The following is an 18,729-nucleotide window of genomic DNA, read 5'->3' on the forward strand; positions in this document are numbered from 1 at the left end:
TTCTAAATAAACACTCTCAGGATAAAGGTTTCGGTCATAGTCCCAATTCACTGATAAGCAGGAAGCAAATTCAGTGTACTTTTAAAGCAGCTACTGTAAAATTCCATATCAGCTCCCAAAGTGGGCTGAAAATTCAATACAGATCCAGCTGATAACTCTATTAGGACTTGGCTCAGCAAAGAAAGGCCACTTGAAATGGCACTGGAGCAGGATTTGGGGCACAGAGTGTATTTGTGTTTGCACAGAGCTGTAACAGCAACAACTATTAAGAAGGGATAGCAAGATTTGAGGGTCTGCTACCAATATTGCTAAAGCCACCTGCTGATAATGCTGGAACAGATGCTCAGATAGTAGTAGGGCGCACAGTTTTTTTACATCAAATTGCTTTTCTCATGAAGGGACTGTTGACCCAAACCTGCAGATTCAGCTTTTATTTCCTTTAGAGCTGGTATTCCAGTGACTCTTCTTTCTAAATGCAGGAAGCACTTGACAAAAATAAGAAGTATTAGTTACATGGAAAAGTACAGCACATTGAAATAACTTCCTTTGGGGGGAGCGGCAGGGCTTCTTTGAAGAGGCAGAGAAATGGACCAAAAAAACTCCAGAGACATGGGCATGAGACCAGTGTTAGACTTATAAAAGAGGATTTCCCTTATCTTTTTGCATAAAAGTAGTCTGAATAGTCTCTCCCTTTAGCAAAACCCACTCCTCCATATAGATACTTGCTTGTTTTCCACAACGTGACCTTCCTCATGCTTATATGCACATGTCCCTTTCAGGTGGGCCACGCCAGCCTCAGGCGTCTCAGCCTCCACGGACAAACGCACCTCCACAGCAACGGCTCTCTCCTCAAGGACAGCAGCCCCAGAGTCCCCTGTCCACTTCACCTCAGCAGCAAAGGTCACCTGGATCTCCACAGCAAGTCCGATCAGCAACTGGGTCCTCTCCAGTCCAGGCTTCCAAGGCAGGCGTGTTCCCACCACAGCAGCCCAGACCCCCTGCTCAAGGCCGGGCTCCTAGCCAGCCAAGCCCCACTGAAACGTCCAAGCAGCAAGCCAACCCACACCCGCATCTGAAGTAGGTGCTCAGTTAATGGTCTGTATTATCACTATTATCTGTATATCACTATTATCTGTAGATAGTAGAATAAGTCTATCAAAAAAAGTATCCTAAGCTGGCTTGAAGAACTTATCGCCTGTTGTCAGGCAGCAGTCCCCAGGGACAAAGGCCTGGACAGGTGTGAGTGACTTCAGAGGTAAAAGAGCCTGGGCACAACTCAGGCCATTGAACTGTTGTCAGGAAGAACAAATTGTAGGTTACATCTCGAAGATTTCACATTCTTCCTCTTGTTTATGTGCTCATTGTTAAATATGTGCTCTACCCCAGTCGTGTCGATGCAGCTACTTCCTTCTCAGCAGGGTATATAATCCTTATCCTTACAGACTGTAAGCAGCACATTATTGACCAGAAAGCTTGACAAGAGTAATTCCTTCACTACTCTTTGGATGCAGGAGCCACACAAGGTTCTTTACTGGGCAATTTTTTGCAATTGCTAACAAAGGGGGTGGGGGGAATGAAAGTGGCACTACTCACACACATAGAAGTCTAGATGGTGACTATATGTTTAAGCGCTCTGCTGGAACAGAACACACCACTGAATTGTTGTGCATATTTAGTAGCCACTGTTGGTGGAGTGTATCTGGCTGGCACCATGGCAGAGAAGCTTGGCGATAAAATGTTTGATGTTGACAAAGCTGACACAAGGGCAAATTGGCAAGAACAGGCCTGAGCAAAATATAAACTAGAAATGGTAAGACAGCTTCTAGACAGAGCAGAGGAGTGACGTTCCGGAATGTGCTTTCAGTGATAATGTCAACAATTAGCAAGGCAAACTAAGAGCAATGGACTTACAGATCAAAATGTTGGCGCTAAGGATGCCATCTCCACACAATACGTATTTCATGAACGTTAATTCAGATTCTGGTCTTGTGCTGAATTCCCATTACTGACAAGGAGAAACCACACTCAGTGACAAAGCATGGTAGTGGGGAAAATTGGGAGATCTATTTGAAAAGTACAGTCCTGATCTGAACTAAAACACTAGAGAGTATACACCCAGCAGGAGCACTGAGGCCAACCAAAAGACCTGCATAACACAGCTGATAGTCAGAGCAGACGTGCCAGGGAGGACAGGCAACAGCACACATTGCAGGGGACATGGCTACCACTTTGTCCAACACCTTGTGCTCTACATTTGAAATCAAAGGATCGCCATGCATGATGTGGCTGATTGAAGGTGATCCTCAGTAGGAATCCATTATTTTGTATTAACAGTGAAATGACTTCAATGTTTGTCACAACAGTAGCACCAAGAATTGCAATTGCATATTTTTAATCATATGACTTCATAAACAGTTACTAGTATGGACTGTGATATTAGATTAGATCCACTTGCCCATCCCTCATTCCTCCTATACCCCCCAAATCCTGGATGTCTTAGCATATGGAGATTCTCTTTCCTTACTTCTTTTTTCCTTGAATGTAATTGTGACGGAGCACAAAGCATCAGTAACCAGCTTTGAATAACTACCTTCTCCTGCTGAGTCTCAGTGTCAACTCTGTTTTCCATTTCAGCAAGTCGCAGTCCCTGACAAACACCTTCAGCGTATCTGAATCATCTCAGCGGGGAAACCCCAACGAAGATGAAGCAAAAGCTGAGACCATCCGCAACCTGAGGAAATCATTTGCTAGCCTGTTTTCTGATTAACAACCCTGCAGCTGGATCCGTGCTTTGGTCAGCCTTCACTCTTCATATACCCAATGTCATCCTGGAATATACTCAGTGGCACCCAGCAATTTACAGCTAATACCTGGGTAAAAGGAATTTAGAAAACAACAGTTGTTTTAATACAAAGAAAATATTCTAATAACGGCCTGAAAAGTGACTGTATAAAAGTGGCACTATTTCATTGTTTTTTGTGCATAATCAGAATCATGTATGTTCAAATGACTGAGTTGTAAATCAAATTTTACTCCTGCTAACCCCTGTGTAGCCAACAGTTATTACAGTGCAAACTAGATTTTATTTTGGTTTGTATGTAGTCCATACAATTGCTAACTTCCAATTACAGAATCCTTGTTGAGGCTAAGATAAAAGAAAACAGGCTTATTTCAGAAACAGATGTGCAAAGACAGAAGCACATATTCATTGACTGATAAAGTGAGCATGCCTGAGCATGGAAACACAGTGAACTGTGGAACTTCATACCAACTTTACTAAAAGTCACTTTTCTGAGTAAAATTACACATTCAAGTTAAATACAGTACCAGGCATCAGTAAACACCGAAGATCACATGAGCAGGTCATCCAGATGAACTGCTGGTTTGTTCCAGATCACTCTGCTCATAGCAGTTAAAATGTCTGTTTCATGCCTTGCATTTAAGTCCCCAGCACGTGATTCCTGAGTTCTGAGAGAAAAACGTCATGTTCTAACCCTGTAGCCTTAGCTCAAAAATAACCTGAGAAATGGGCCTTCCACAAGAAAAAAACAGGGGAAAAAAAACACTTCTTTCCCTGCCCCTGGAAACACTAGAGAGCTCATATCCACAGTTCACACAAATTTCAGACAAAACCCAGCTAAACTCCAAGCACTTTGGTGACTTGGTCACATCTGGCTAAGGGTATCCCCCAGGAACATGGTTAATTAATAGCAGAGCTGATGAAGTGCACACACTTGTGTGCTGAGTGTTCCATAATACAGATCGGACAGAGAGATGGAGTGAAATCCTGTCTTGCTCCTCGAACTCCCATTGACTGGGGCGAGTGCAAAATGAATCAAGGTGACAGACCTGTGATAGAACAGGAAAACTGTCATTTCGAAATAAGATGAGCTGGGCTCCATCCAGAGACACCAAGCAATGGGAAGGCACGTATGCAATTGCCCCAAGCAGGTAACAATCTTCCAGAGAAGACAGAGAGAGATCTTTGCTGGCTGTGGTTTTCCTCAAGTTTTGTCAAGTGCTTGAGTCACAAATCATGCGTGCAGCTTGAAGGCCAGACTTCTGGCTTTATGCTTTCCTTTGCAACTTCACATCAGTTGCTCTTAGGAATACCAAGGGAGGAAGGGAGGTCAGTAAGCTAAAAATGTTTGAGTCAATGGCACAGATTTTTGCTATCACTTGAAGAGAGAGGTCCTCAAATCAGCAAAACCAACAGCAATAGTTGCCATTTTGGATCTCACGATTCACTGGTGGGAATGAAGCCAAACAAGCTATTCCTTCCTGCACAGCACCTGTAACGAACATCTACATCCAATGCAGTCACCTGGACCTAGCATGACCAACCCCTGAGCAGGCCTGTACATATGTAACAGCTTTTGTGACCTGTGCACTTTCAGGCAAGTAACTGCATAGCTTTTCCAGCTTGGAAGGCTCTCGAGAGACTCATCTGAACCAATGATTTATACCTCACATTTCGAATTAAAGAATCACCCTATCCCCTAATGATTTACCTTTTTTTTTTCAGCTCTACGTTGTCCTTCCAGGTTTGCTAAGCAGTTTACAATGTTGCATCATTAATACATGTCATTGCCTGAGAAAGAAAACAGACCCTGCTGTTCTGCAGTCTCCAGGAGCAATAAAAGAGTGACAAATGACCTTGAGCAAACACTGTCCCACTAGCAAGAACAATAGCAGATTAACAGGCTCCGCTATATGGAGAAGAGGTAACACAACCCTGGTGGGAGAGGATTTCCTTCTGTAACGCTTCCCTCAGCATAGCTTATGCCTTTCCCTACTACACAGTCACCAGAGACGCAAAGACAGATACAGAAGTTTACTGCCAGAATCCTCAACTGTTCTATCAAATCTTTTTACGTGTCTCTTACCAATACAACCTATACAAAAATGAAGTGACTACCGACTAGTAAGGCATGGCCCCTTAAAATGACCCCAGTTACTCACTGAAACCACAGCAGTGGAATCATTTGCTGGTGCTGCACTTGAACACAGCAGGGCTGTCCTACAGCTGACCACTGCAACAGGATAGCAATGTGGTTTGATGCCCAGCTGCAATCCCAGACCTGCCTGCAGCTCCCAACTGTCATCTTTCAAGGGACAAGCAAACAGGCTGGGATCTCCCCTCCTCCTAGCTCCAGCTTGCAGAAATGAGTAAAAGCAACAGGCAGTATCAGCTTATCCTGCCTATTCCTATAGTTCCTAAAAAGCATTTTCAGTTCTGTCCACAAGAGTGCTTTAATGAACATACTGAGCTGATGTCCTGAGTTAAAATGATGAAACTCTGTACTGTGCCTTATAAATGTTCTAACAGTACACTTCAAACTACAAACTAGATATTGTGGCTAACAGATGATTCGCAAACGCACCATTGTATGTGCAGGTTATCACTTCCGATGCAGGGTTTCTATTCCAAAATCCCTACAACCTAACAACGCAACAGAGAGAGGAAATGCAAGGATTATATCCTCCATTTTATGAGTCGTGAACTAAGGTATACCCAACTATTTAGGTACCTAAATATAACAGCTGGAGTTAAGTACAGTTAAAAAGGCAAGATAGAAGTTGGTGAAGTTATATTTAAATCACAGGACAGACATGCCCCACAGCATGCCTTGGGGTCTTTCTCACAGCTGTGAAAACTGAACACCTGGTCAGAGCACACTGGGTCTCCTTCTTGTCCTGCATGCTTTAATTTTCTTCACATGGAAGCCAGGAAACATGAATAGATGTGTGTGTTTGGATTCAGCCCAAGAAGCTGGGACACAGCTAAGACACCCACTCATATCCACCACCTGGAAAATGATTTTAGATTTTGCTGTTTAGATACATACCAAGAAACATCTTGACCTTCTTGTAATATCTAGGTGAGGTATTTCAAGAGGAATGTAACCCACGTTCTCATGCAATTAAACATCTTGTATAAAGCTAGGGCTCAGAATAGCAGTCCTGCTCCAGTAACTGCAGCTGTACCTTCTTCTCTTTCACTGATCACAGACAGGTACATAGGACCTTATACCTTGCATATACCCTTTTCTTTTTTTTTAATACATTTGTCTTAAGTTTTAGGATGAAGGTAAAACAATAAATAGAGAAAAAAATAATAGTTTCCAATTTCCAAATGAATGTTAGTAGCAACCATACAGCACTGGATACAGATGAACAGTACAGGTAAGGAACAGGGGCCACCTTAAGGCACTTCACCTTTTGTGGCGTCTCTTCTGTAGTTTGCAAACAGCAATGACACATACACCTGTCTTAGAAGCTTCCAAATAACAAAAATAAGTAGCCGGTTTTCACATATTTCCTGTATTCTTCTCATTTTATACTGCTGGTCCTGAGATATTCACATAGTATTTCATGTACTGCTTTATGAATTAAGGGAACTCAACAGTTCAGGATAAGTCAGATTCCTTTCTCTTTGGCTCACGATGCCTTCACCACAGTGTGAAGGAACAAAGAAGAAAAGGAAGGAATATCTTCAGGTCACTCATTGGCGTATCTGTAATAATGTTGAGTTCATTTCTTCACAAACAAACGTCCAAATGACAAAATCCAGGATAAACAGAACCTGTGGCATAAGCCTGGGAGACAAATGACCAGGTTGTCTTCGTGGCAGAGGGCTGAACTCCACAGCAGCAAGAAGCATGCCCGCAGAGTGAGCAATGTGGATATCATCAAGGCATTAGTAACAAGTACCTTTGCTACCACAAAATTAATCTGTCACACACAAAGATCATTGTCCCCAGAAATAGCTTGAAAAAAAGTGAAGAATAAGTTACAAAACATTTTATCAGTTAAAATTGTGTGACCTTATCTGAATTTAACATATGTGTTTCTGAAGTATTCAGCACAAGGACAAAATGGTGCAAGATCCACAGCGTAGACATCCGTTTTCTTTCTTATAGTCAGTGGAAGATAAAGAATCACTGTTAGCTCCAAGACGTTTGACTGTGCACTTCACTTAAGTGAAAAACCCATTGGAAAAAGAAAATTCAACTACTTTAGGAAAATGTTAAAAATTAAGGCTAGACTTGGCATCAAATGGGAACCACTGCCCCCCAGACTCTATAGATACTTATTCTTCAGTGTTTGATAAGGGCAGGATTTGCACTGGTATGCTGTAGCTGTGAAGTAGGAGAGGGGAAAAAAAGGAAATGCAACTTTTGAGAGCAAAATAAAAGTATTATATTTTACTCCCGTGGGAGTTAATAACAAAACTTTCTGACCATACTGAAGTCAGCTGATTTTATACAAAACAAGATGAATCACTGAAATACCACCTGAAAAAGCACATAAGTGTTACTGATAAAACAGCTCGTATTTAATCGGAAATGTAATCCATTTCCCTTCTTTGAATTCCAGAAAGATTGTAGAAAATAATATCAGCTGTTACAACAGTCGTCAGTACCATTTACATTTTCAGAAACAGAGATCAATCCATCTTAAAAAGGAAAAAAAAAAAGTAAGAAAAGAAAAGTTCTAGCAAAGTTTAGTTATTCCAGTCTTTCTTTAATTGAGCTTCAGCATCAGACTGAAGATCTCATCAGGAGACTTTAGCAGTGACCTTGTTAGTTGTTCATTAATTAACGAGACAACACTTGAAAGGTGCTCAAAACATACTACAATGTTTCCTTCCAGCAAGATTTAATACTGCAGTAATGGAATTAAATGGAACTTACTGCAGTAAAGTATTAACTCTGCTTCTCCTGCTGCGATCCCATTTCCATTGCAACCAGATCAAGCTGGTTAATTCCTTAAGTAGTTAGGCAGGAGGAAAGACTTACTTTTGCACCTATTTTAGTTCACACACAGTAAATGCGGCCATGTACTATAGCTACTTATTTGTAAAGTCAACCTGTTCAACCAAGAAAAGAGACAAAAGTTTTGCTGCTGGTTCTTTGTAAAATTGCTCTGCTTCTGTTCAGATTTTTGAGTTGCACTGTAGCATGAGTTTACTCAGTTGTTTGCAAAATGAATTGATTTGTGTCCTAATATATCCATTTAAAAATCCCTTCCCTGTATTCTTTGTGCATTATGTAACAACACAAAAATACTTTTTACCTAATAAAAATAAAAGGAAAAAGAAAATGTCATCTTTAAAAAAAAAAATCTATGAACTCACATCTACCATAACAGTGATAGTATCCTATTCTATGTGGAACATGGTAGATTTTTTGTTAAGAAAGATTACTAGCCAGGTAGATTTTAAACAAAATATCTTTTTTCCTGGCAAATTAATAAAACTTTTCAAATAAGACAGACAAAGATAGGATTTGTATTTAAAGTGCTTTTTATCTGATGCAGCAAATATTTGGCCAGTATCCTTCTGGTCTCTAGCACTTCACAGATGACTAAAGAGGAGGACGAGGGCAGAGAACAGCATTAATTGTTCTAACTCATAGCTCTTCTTGAAACAGACCTTAGTGCCAAGTGCTGCAGTGTTACCAGAACATAAACAAACCCTGACTTTGGTTTGGAAACAGTATCATGCACACAAGTTCTTCCAACAATCTGAAGAGAAGGCAGATTTTAGTGCCTGCATTTTGCAACCTCCTGCAGTTAGAAAGCAAGCTCAGGAATTAGAAAGTTCACTGAAGGAGAAAGCAGCAATCAAATGAATGCACGGCGAATGTCCATGGGGCGGCCCCGGCTGGGTCTAGGTGGAAACCTGTCATTGGGACCAGCTCGTCCTGGAAGTGTAGGGTTTGCTCCAGGCAAGGAACCAATGGGGTCAAAATGTGGTCTGAATGGAGGAAACTGGCCTGGTGCTTCCCCTGGACCAGGAATAAGCGAGTTAATTGGGTCTCCAACATATGGAAGTGTTGGTCTCTCATCATATTCTCCACCAATGATCATGGGGGGGTAGATTGGGTTTGATGGAAAGGGGTTGGGAGGAAAGGGGCTAGGATAAAATGGGTTGGGATGAAAGGGAATTGGATGAGGTGTAGAGGGCAGAAATATCATGTGCCTCCATCTCAAGGCCTCCTTCTTCTGTTTCAACTTTTTCTTGTATAGCTGCAGACAGAAACAAAGGTATTTTACGGTCTAGAAGCACTTTGTGTTTCAGCTTCAGCACTTGCGTTCAGTTCTTCATTTCTCAGAAAAGAACTCCTCTCCATTCCCAAAACCCAGAACAGCAGCTACTCCGCCTGACAAAGACTAACCACAACACGTCTGAAAGGCCCGTAACCTGCAATTTGTGCATGCACTGTCACTCACTGATGCTGTTTGCTCCTGCTCTGATCAAACTCAATGCGTGTGCACAGGCCACCACACTTTTAAAATAGAACTTAAAACTGCAGCCTCCCCAAGTCAATGCTTTAGCCTCAAATTATCCTATGTAGACTATTCTCAAAGAGATTATACAGAGAAGTCACCTACTTCTTTCCAGTCTGTGTCACGAGGCCTTGCAATAGGATCTGCAAGAGAAGCAAAAAAAAATAAAATGAGGAATCTCTTAAGTAGCATTCATGACAAGGATGTCCCATTTTGTGGGAACTTGCAGAGGAGATGAAGAAACACTTGGTCAATACATTTTTAGAAATAACGTGGCTTAAAAAAATAAAGCTCCAAGACCATCCAGTAGGCAAGCTGCTCGTACCCCCATTCTATGTGAAGTATCATCTCAAAACTTAGTAAGATATCCCAGAAACACCATTCCCATCTTTGAAGAAATAAGGTTATCAAGCGAAGTGCTGTCAGAAATCAATCTCTTATAAGGGATTCTAGCAGGAATATCCCTTCCCACTACTCTCTAGTATCTGCAATAGCCAGTGCACCAAACTACCCAGGGAAACAGATGAAAAACACCTACAAAAGTCTGTACCACATGATGGGCAAAACTATGTAGTCCATGAGAAATAACTCTGCAGATTATCACCATTGCAAAGGACTCTACTTCCTCCCAGTGTTTAAAAATCAGAAGTGGTTCCTTAAGGAGCCTCTTGACAAAATCTGTCAGACTTAATCCCTCTGTTCATGTGAGAATTGGAGAAAACATGCATCTCAACGTTACCTCGGAAATCTCGCAGGTATATAAACCTCCACAGAAGCTGGTCATTTGAAGCTGCATAAAGATCACGGCAAACAGCAGAAAGAGAGAGGAGCGAACGGACATCCAGAAGTCTGAAGATCCGAAGCTTCAGCTCAAGAGGGAGGACCACTAACCCAAAAACATCTGGCAAGTTCAGAGCTACAAATGGAGGGAATAGAAGCATTATCTAAATGGTGCAGAGCTTACTCTGAAGACCCTAAAGAAAGGAAGGACATTATAATCTTTCCCTTAAATCATTTCCCTTTGATGCCTCAAGTTAAATGACTTTTCTCGGAAAGTGCTGTGATGCGACTTCTTATAAAACAAATGTCTCCCAACTCTCAGTACATTTATAGAGTGCAAAAAATAGGGCAAATGGCATTTTATACTGAACACCACTGTCCACTGCAAACCGAAGAAACACACCACGTGCCTAACTATGTTTATAGGCTACAGAACAAAGGCTGGAACAGGTAAAGGAAATAAATCTGCCCAATTTCAAGAGTCCCCAAAAAACACATTAAATGTTGAGCACACGTTTCATGTAAAGCCTTCCTGCACTGAAGTCTACAGGGAATTCCCTTGTGTCTTCAGAATACAAACCTGAATCGTTTATGGCAATACCTATACACTGAAAGCCCAGTTTCCTAATGCTTCACTAACATCAGCTAGGGTTACTTCTTCCATCCTTTACAAGCTCTCAGCGACCAGTTACTAAGTACATCATTCCTGTGGTTTGAATTCCAAACACGATGCTATTTAAGTTTTTCTGCTTTGACAAAGAAATAGATCAAAACTACAAAACCACCGCCACAAGGTTACTGTGGTGTGATTTCCTCATCACCAAGTATTGAGAACAGCCATTCCATCTCATTCTCTTAAGTGAGACTATAAAGGACTTTTTATCTTTACATATCAAAGCCAGGAAATTGTCATTATATGAGCATTTTCTGAAATACATTTTAAATAAATTAGGTTAATCTTTGTATAAATTACTTTATTCTTACTCTCTATGTACCTACCACTGAACAGCTGTTTCAAGTGTTTTTAACACTTTTCCTCTAAGGCTTTGGATAGACAACACACCCCCTCCTTCCATCCTCAAAAAACTGAAGTACCATTTCCGATTGTAAACATTTTTTCTCACCTTGTCGGGCAGCAGCCAGAAGAGAGTAAACCAGCTGGTCTTTAAAGAGACGGGATAATTTCTGAAGGTCTTTGTAAACACCCGCAACCTTTTCTATCAAAGCAGAGAGAGAAAAAGCTTAACATCAGCAGGTTAGACTGCAATGATTATACAAGAGCAGGGAAACTACTGTTTCTTATAAACAGAACCGTGCTCTGCTTGCAGTCTTGATGGGAAAACATCTGCAGCTAGTATGTTACAACCATGGAATTAAGTAATTTATCAAGAAACTACAGGCCATTTCCATGCTAAAGCTAGTCTTTCCTTTGGCTTGAAAAAGCACCACTAAGAGAAATATCTGAGTTCTTTGAAAACAAACTGGCTCCCAAGCTATCAGCACTTCTTTTACTGGATTTCAAAGCCCATAGGCAGCAGGCACCTATGTTGTAAACGCCTGCAACAATCAGTTCTCTGACAGGAATGCTTTCCTATTCTGTTCTCTGAAGAAACGAGAGCCAGAAGACTGTACCATTATCTTGGACATGCTTCAGCACTCAGTTATTCTTCTACAGCCTTTTGACTAGCCTCATAAATCAGGGACTGGGGATCTGAGGACACAGCGTACGACACTGAGTCAGCCTCAACTGGCAACAAAGAGGTTCATTAATGCTTCATAAAACAACAGGCTAGTCAGGCTACTCTGCTCACAAGGGATCTATATCCATCTGTCCTACCCAACCTTAGTATTCCTCTAATTCTGGCATCCTGGAAAGAGCTATGCGGTCAGCACATACTTTCTAACAAAAATATCATATACAACATAACATAACAAAATAACAAATACAACAATGATAGCACCACAGCAAGACTGTAGGTACTGTCAGCCTCTAAAGTCCTGAAATATGAGGCAGAAAGAGGGTACAGTTCAGCATTGCTGCCTCAGAGATTCACACGTAAATTCAGGATTTCATAAGTAACAGGCATATGGGCCAAAGGATGACTCAGGCTTTGCAAAGTCCTTTTCTTACTCAGTGAATCCAAGAAATTCAAATTGTTTTAGCAGCAAAATACAAGTAAATGGCTACACTCTGAATTCTTTCTACCAAAAAGCAACGGCCCTTCTAAACGATGACCACGTTTTTATTCTTTCTTGCTATTTTTTACCTATTCAGTCTTAAACTGAAGTATATTCTTAACCACTGTGTTACTCTACTCCCTTACTCTTCAGTTTACCATTACCAGGATCATAGCTCAAGCATACCTGGTTCCTGAAAGCAAACAAAGGATGCAGGCAGTAGCTGTATTCTCTTCACACCTTTAATCTCTTTGTTGATTTTTAATGTTGCTGCAAATATAAGAAGAAAATCAAAATTGAAAACATATTGGGATGACAAAGACCACTTTATTATCGCCTTACTCTCAGAAGGTGTTTTACTTTACTCCCTTACCAACTCCCCTCAAGAAAAATACCAAATGGCTTCGAGCAGCTAGATAAATAAAAATTTCAGAAAAAATAAACTGGAACTTAAAATAGGAAAGAAAAAAAAATATCTTAGTGACAAAAAAAAGCATTGTCTTCAACAATTCTATCACGTGGAAATAGATACAACACACCTACGAGGGGTACATAGCAAGCCATTATTACAACTCAGTCATTAAAGAAATTAACTCAAATGCTATAAACTCTAGAAAAAGATTCAAGAATCTTACTATATGAACACTAGGACAGTGTTGCAACTACTATGAATATAAAGCTAACATGACTTGGTTAAAACATTCGATTGTAATTTCAGAAAGCAAATTATGTACATGTTCTGAGAATACAGTATATGCTTACACAAACTGACATAAGGAGCTATATGTTTAACAAGAAAGCCCACGAATTTTAAGCAAAGAAATCTTGAGTTTAAAATCAAGCTCAATTTTTTTTTTTGGGGGGGGGGGGGGGGGGGGGGGAGTTAATATGGAATTGCTCAAATGCTAAATAAAATATGAAAAAGCAAAGAAAAAAAAAACAACCAAAACAAAACACATCAAGTGATATGGAAGTTGCTTCAAAAAACATTAGACTTCCCTAAATTTTCTGTATCAAATAAATGCAGTTTTTGAGACCACAGTTAGACTGTTAACATGCTTCAGGAAAGATTACACATTAAAACTAAGGAATATGTAGTCCACAAGTTATTTGTAAGTCTCGTAAAAAACTAAGACCAAACAAAACGTTGTAGCTGGAGCAAATCTCCCTCTTTTTAGTCTTTGGTAATGTATACCACAGTTCCTATGAAATGAAACAAATAAAACAGGATTTTTACAACATTTCAATGAAAAGGCCAGTTGAATCCCCCAAGCACTGATCTGTTCTGATGAGAAGGAGGGAAAAAGCTAATACTGAGACAAGAAATGTCAAGAATTTTCAGTGTCAAGAAGTGGTACCTCACCTCATCAATCTGGAAAATCAAGTTACGGTTCCAAAGAGGGTGTAAGAAAGTATATAGAAGTTTTCTCTTGCTAAACAATGGTGATATTTAGCAATGCGTATTCAGGATAAAAACTTGACCAACTTACCATTAATAGCAACAAGATCTCCCAAAGGCACACAAGTCAAACCAGCAGAACCTTCTTCGCAAAGGGGATGTGTGTACTGTAGCTTATAAACACCATTCCCTCTCCATTTCTCTGGCATAGATACGGCCTTGGCTTCTGTCCCCTAAAAATACACAGAGATAATACTGCCATACATTACAAGTGGAAGAAGAGGACTAAAAGCTTGAAAATTCCAGAATTATGCTTGCAATTTAAATCTTAGTTTAGCTTCAATCTGCGTTATGATACAGTCTATAATTGCACGAGTATATACTGTTTTCCCCAAGACTAACAGCAAATCTAAGGAAGCGTTTAGTATTTTTTGTTCTGTCCTAGTTTCTGACAGAGAAGGTTTTCAATATACAGACTTATACCTATTTCTCTGAGATCTGTACTTCACTCTGTTATTTATTCCAGCATTCTGACAACTCCTGAATATATGTTAATTTTCCAGTTGAAAACATGTAAAAGATGTTACCGCACCTGTTCTGTGAACTTATGATCTCTGATAGGGCTTGAAGAATCATAGCTTGAAATCAACTTGAAAATCTCAGTGGACTGATGACTTTCAGTCTGAAAACTCTCAGACTCCCATAGGGAGATACAACATAACCACAACTACAAGCAGACTCTCTCCTCTTAAATTTGCAGAAAAATTATTCTGTATTTCCAAGTCTACTGGTTGACTTTAACTGTTCCCAGTGGCAAATGTATTCTTCAGATAGTATTTCAGGCTATGTGAATGCAGTTAACTTAGCAGATTTATTAAATTGGTACTGGTCAACCTGACACCTAAACTGATTCCATACACGTTCTTAGCACTGCAAGGAAAAGCAAGAGACTTAAGCCACCTCCACTGATTGCAAGTCTTATTTTGCATGTTCAGTCACATACTAGTAAACATATACTGCGAGTCTGAAAATCTAAAGGGAAGAGGTGAATTCATACACTGCACAGTGACAGTGCCATAAGGTATTCAAGTTATGAGTTTGATACCTCTGTATGTTTGCAGAACCAAAGCCTAACTGAACGCAGTTGAGTTTATACAAGTTAGGTGACAATACCTGGGCAGACCTAGGCCTTGTCAGCCACCATTTGAACTGAATCCTATTGAGATGACAGTGATGTTGAAGACAGCACTCCAGTGAAGTGCTACAATCCAAGAACATCTGCACAAACTCATCAGTATAAAGCAGAAATGGGAGGTTATCAGCTGGGTCCCAGTGAGGCTGGGGACCGAAAGGAACACTGAGGCAGGCCACTTCTTTCACACCTAAAAGCTGTTCTAGTCTCTACCCTTAAGCCACACTGGTCAGGCAAATTAGACAAGGTGATACTTCAGCAGCCCCTGCTGCTGACTGACATACAAAGCCACACGTTGATCTTCAGAGGCATCTTGTATCATACGTTCTTGCGATACTCTGGAGCTTACTCACACTGACCGGAAAGTTTCTTTTTTGGTGGTGCGCTCACCTGTGGTACATAGCCTGTCTCCATCATGAGAAGATGTACTAGAACGATCAAAGCATCGGCGGCACTGGTACACTCAGCAGAAAGGTAGAGCATCTCTAAGGAATGTGGTATCTCACCATCAGCAGCTTCACTGCACAGCATGGGTTCAGAGGGATAGGAGCCTGTACCTTCCTCCAGATCAACATCCTCTGGGACTAATCCAGAAGGAAACTCTATGCTGGATCCTGCCTTCAAGGGATAGCAAAAGACATTTACATTCAGAAATTCTCACCTCTAAATACATCAGTATTATTTATCTGCTTACCATAGTCTTCATGGGCCCCAAGCCTACACTACAGATTTCCCATGCAACTTGTACATACTTGTTTCATCTACATTTTCTAGAGTCCCAGCTGAAGACTGGGATTTGGAGACGAGGATTATACATTTAGCCTTTGTATTTTTTTTAATACTTATAATGCAAGCCCTTCATAGAAAGTCAGTCATTTTATTTCATATAGTACTCGAAGACAAATTGATAATATAACAAACCTTCATCAGAACTCTTGCAATATATACTGGAATAATTAGTCACTGGGGTATGCCAACATGCATAGCAAGTAACCACAGTGGTTAACTTAGCCTCCTTAGAAATACAGTAGGCTTATATAGCTGAAAAAAAAATCATCAATGCAACACATCTGCTGACACTTGAGGAGGGCTGTGGTTTTGTTGGGCTTTTTTTTCTCCCACCAAAATCACACCATATTATTATGTAACTTATAAAACTACCTACAAACTAAAAAAAGCAGTGAATTAAAACTGTAGCTGGATTTATCTAAGGGAAGAGGCCAAAAAAGGAAAAAAGAGGCTAAAGGAGCTGTAGCTATTTCTCCCCCACATGCATGTCCAATGGCACAAGACACCTTTATGTTTTTACGAGAGGCATGACCATCCACCTGGGGAGCTTCCTGCCTCTCATTAAGAACAATGCACATAGGCCCTGTTAAACACAGTTTTGCAGATTTCTACTTCTGTCCTTTAATGATGCATAGCTGCTTGGACACCTTTCTGTGACTAGTTTTGGAGGAAGATGTAAGAATTTTTCATCCCACATTTGAAAAATGAAATAAATGATAGATTTCTGCACAGCTAAAGATGGCCTGACCAACAGATAAGGACCTTGTATGCCCACAGCACCATGTGCAAAGGGCACACTGCTCCTGGGACAACGGTCCAACTACATTCACTTTCACTACTTACAATTCTTTTCATCCTAAACCTTAACTCTTATACTCCGAAACAATATTTTTGTAAGTATGCTTAGCAATATTCCTTGTATAAAAGCTGTAGTAAGGGACATCTTGCATTAAACATTTATTTCAAAATAAAGAATTGCTTTAAAAAGAATGATCAGCTTCTCTAGTTCCTGCCTAACAGGGACATGATCACATAATGAGATAGGCACCAAGCACTGTGGCACCTACAGAGTTTCTTCCAGAAAGCCTCCTTTCACCTTAGGACCCAGCAGTTGGTAGGTGCAGTTACCTGCTTAACTGTTACATATACTGTCACACAGGAAACAAACCACTGAATAATATATAAAAAAATGTGCCTATTAACTGCAGCAAGTATATGGGGTCATACAGATGCACACCTTTCTTCTCCAACAGTATAGTCAGGCATTGGAACAGGTTGCCCAGCGAAGTGGTAGCGTCACCGTCCCTGGGTGTGTTTAAGGAGAGGTTGGACTTGGTGCTTAGGGACATGGTTTAGTGGGTGACATTGGTGGTAGGGGGATGGTCAGACCAGATGATCTTGGAGGGCTTTTCTAACCTTGATGATTCTATGCAGCACATGGCAGGAGCTGTCTCAGCAACATAACCTCCAGACACAAGAAATACAGGCAGGCCTCTCATTCCATAACATCTGAATCACAGGGAACTTACAACCCGTGAGAAAGGAATCGTGCACTTTGCAAATGTGCACGATTTGCTTTGCATTGTACAGGCCAATTCTCACATCCTTACCCTGTCATCATTACTTTGAACTTCCTCTTGAGCTTTCTGGTTGGCAGATTGTTCATCCTGCCTTTCTTCTTTTGGACTGTCAGCCTGACTTCTGTTGGGGATCATGGTGGATGTCTCATGACCATTCTGAAGCGCGGGAGGATTAGAAGATGAGGGAGGAGGCAGGCTGGGTTTGGCATCTTTTTCTTCTAGCAATAAACATATCAAATCACCAGGAACTATCCCATATGAAGCTAAAGTCTTCTCATCTTCTGTAAGAGCATCTTTGCTGTTCAACGTTATTGAAAACTCTGTATCAGAACTGCAAAATAATAGGAAAAAAAAATAAATGCGGTTGGCTACATTTGGGTAGCTGCACAGAGAGGTACAGTTAGAAACACATACTGCGTACTAAAATAATTCTATTCCATGCGTTTTAATGCATTAATAATTAGTAAGACACAAAGGGAAGAGTGATAAAAGATTACTTTGTGAACTTTTTTCTCCCATTTTTCTCCCCAGGTACGTTTTAAGTAGCTGTAGGTGCTTGGGACGCCCAACAGCGTCTACCGTAACCACTCATAAAGCGGTCATGAAGGAGAGCAAACAGGTGCGCTCCAAATCAGAAGGTATCAAACTTCGCAAAACAAACTTTATCTTGTTTTTACATAATCTTGGCTGGTAGTATATTTAGCGTTGCTGACTCAACCCCCTTGCTATCTGATTAAACACAACGCTTGTTTCAAAACCAGCAGCCGGGCTCTAGCGTGCTAGTTACAAATGAAGGTAGTGAAAAGGCTCCTTCAAAGCAAGCGATTACAAAAAAAAACAACATAATTGGAGCTGGACAGCACGAGGGCAGCTGCCAGCACCACCTATAAAACACCCGCTGAGGCAGAACAGGCCGCCAGTGCCTGGTGCCCACAGACTTAGCCTTAAAACCCCACAACCCGCCGTCCCCAAATAAGCCACTTCCACACACACGTCTTAAATGGATTTAAGAGGCTTTATTACGAACACTGCCAAGAGTTCCTCACGCTTTAAACTTTTTATTTTAACAGAACCCAGAGAGCCCCCAAGCCGCTCCCCCCCTCCCACAACGGCTCCCAGCGGCCCCCGCAGGGGGCGGCAGCGTCACGGCGCGGCGGGGGGACGGGGGGAGACAAACCAGCCTCCCCCCGCCGCCCCACGTGGTACAGCCCCACCTCCCCCCGTTCCCCCCCCCCCCCCCCCCCCCCCGCGGGGTGGTTCGCTCCGCGCTACCTGTACCCCCAGGCGGGCAGCAGGGCCCGGCGCAGCTGCGCGCGCAGCTCCCCCAGCGTTGGCTCCGCCCCCGGCAGCTCCAGCGGCGCCGTCCGCTTGTGCAGCCGCACGCGCAGCTTCATGGCCGCGGCGGCTCCGGGCGCTGCGAGCGGGCCCCGCCGAGCTGCGGACGGCGGCGGGCGCGAGGGCTGCCGGGCCGCCGCCTTGGCTTGGTTGGCGCCCCGCCGCCGCGCCCCGCCCGGGAC

The 18,729-nt window shown here is 41.7% G+C and overlaps 2 protein-coding genes across 3 annotated transcripts in view; one reads left to right on the forward strand and one right to left on the reverse strand.

The window, feature by feature from the left end:
* SYN3 (synapsin III) overlaps positions 1–6,100 on the forward strand; it is a 234,639-nt gene extending 228,539 nt beyond the window's left edge. The window contains exons 15-16 of the mRNA XM_066996909.1: positions 780–1,077; positions 2,635–6,100. Coding sequence (XP_066853010.1) covers positions 780–1,077; positions 2,635–2,767 — 431 coding nt within the window. The 3' untranslated portion in view covers positions 2,768–6,100. The remainder of the gene's footprint in view (positions 1–779; positions 1,078–2,634) is intronic.
* Positions 6,101–7,506: 1,406 nt separating this feature from the next.
* On the reverse strand, positions 7,507–18,724 carry FBXO7 (F-box protein 7). 2 transcript variants are annotated; one of them, XM_066996918.1, is made up of 9 exons: positions 18,491–18,724; positions 17,243–17,543; positions 15,234–15,461; positions 13,743–13,884; positions 12,439–12,522; positions 11,199–11,291; positions 10,034–10,210; positions 9,400–9,437; positions 7,507–9,033 (listed from the first exon to the last, which is right to left on the reverse strand). In XM_066996918.1, exons 1-9 carry the CDS (start codon positions 18,604–18,606, stop codon positions 8,629–8,631), a joined length of 1,584 nt encoding a protein of 527 aa, XP_066853019.1. In that variant the 5' UTR covers positions 18,607–18,724; the 3' UTR covers positions 7,507–8,628. The 2 variants fall into 2 exon arrangements, with proteins under 2 accessions (XP_066853019.1, XP_066853018.1); XM_066996917.1 differs by having other exon boundaries at positions 18,485–18,723.
* Between the last annotated feature and the right edge of the window lie 5 nt (positions 18,725–18,729).

The sequence above is a fragment of the Anser cygnoides genome, chromosome 1 (assembly GCF_040182565.1).
Source record: "Anser cygnoides isolate HZ-2024a breed goose chromosome 1, Taihu_goose_T2T_genome, whole genome shotgun sequence".
NCBI lineage: Eukaryota > Metazoa > Chordata > Aves > Anseriformes > Anatidae > Anser > Anser cygnoides.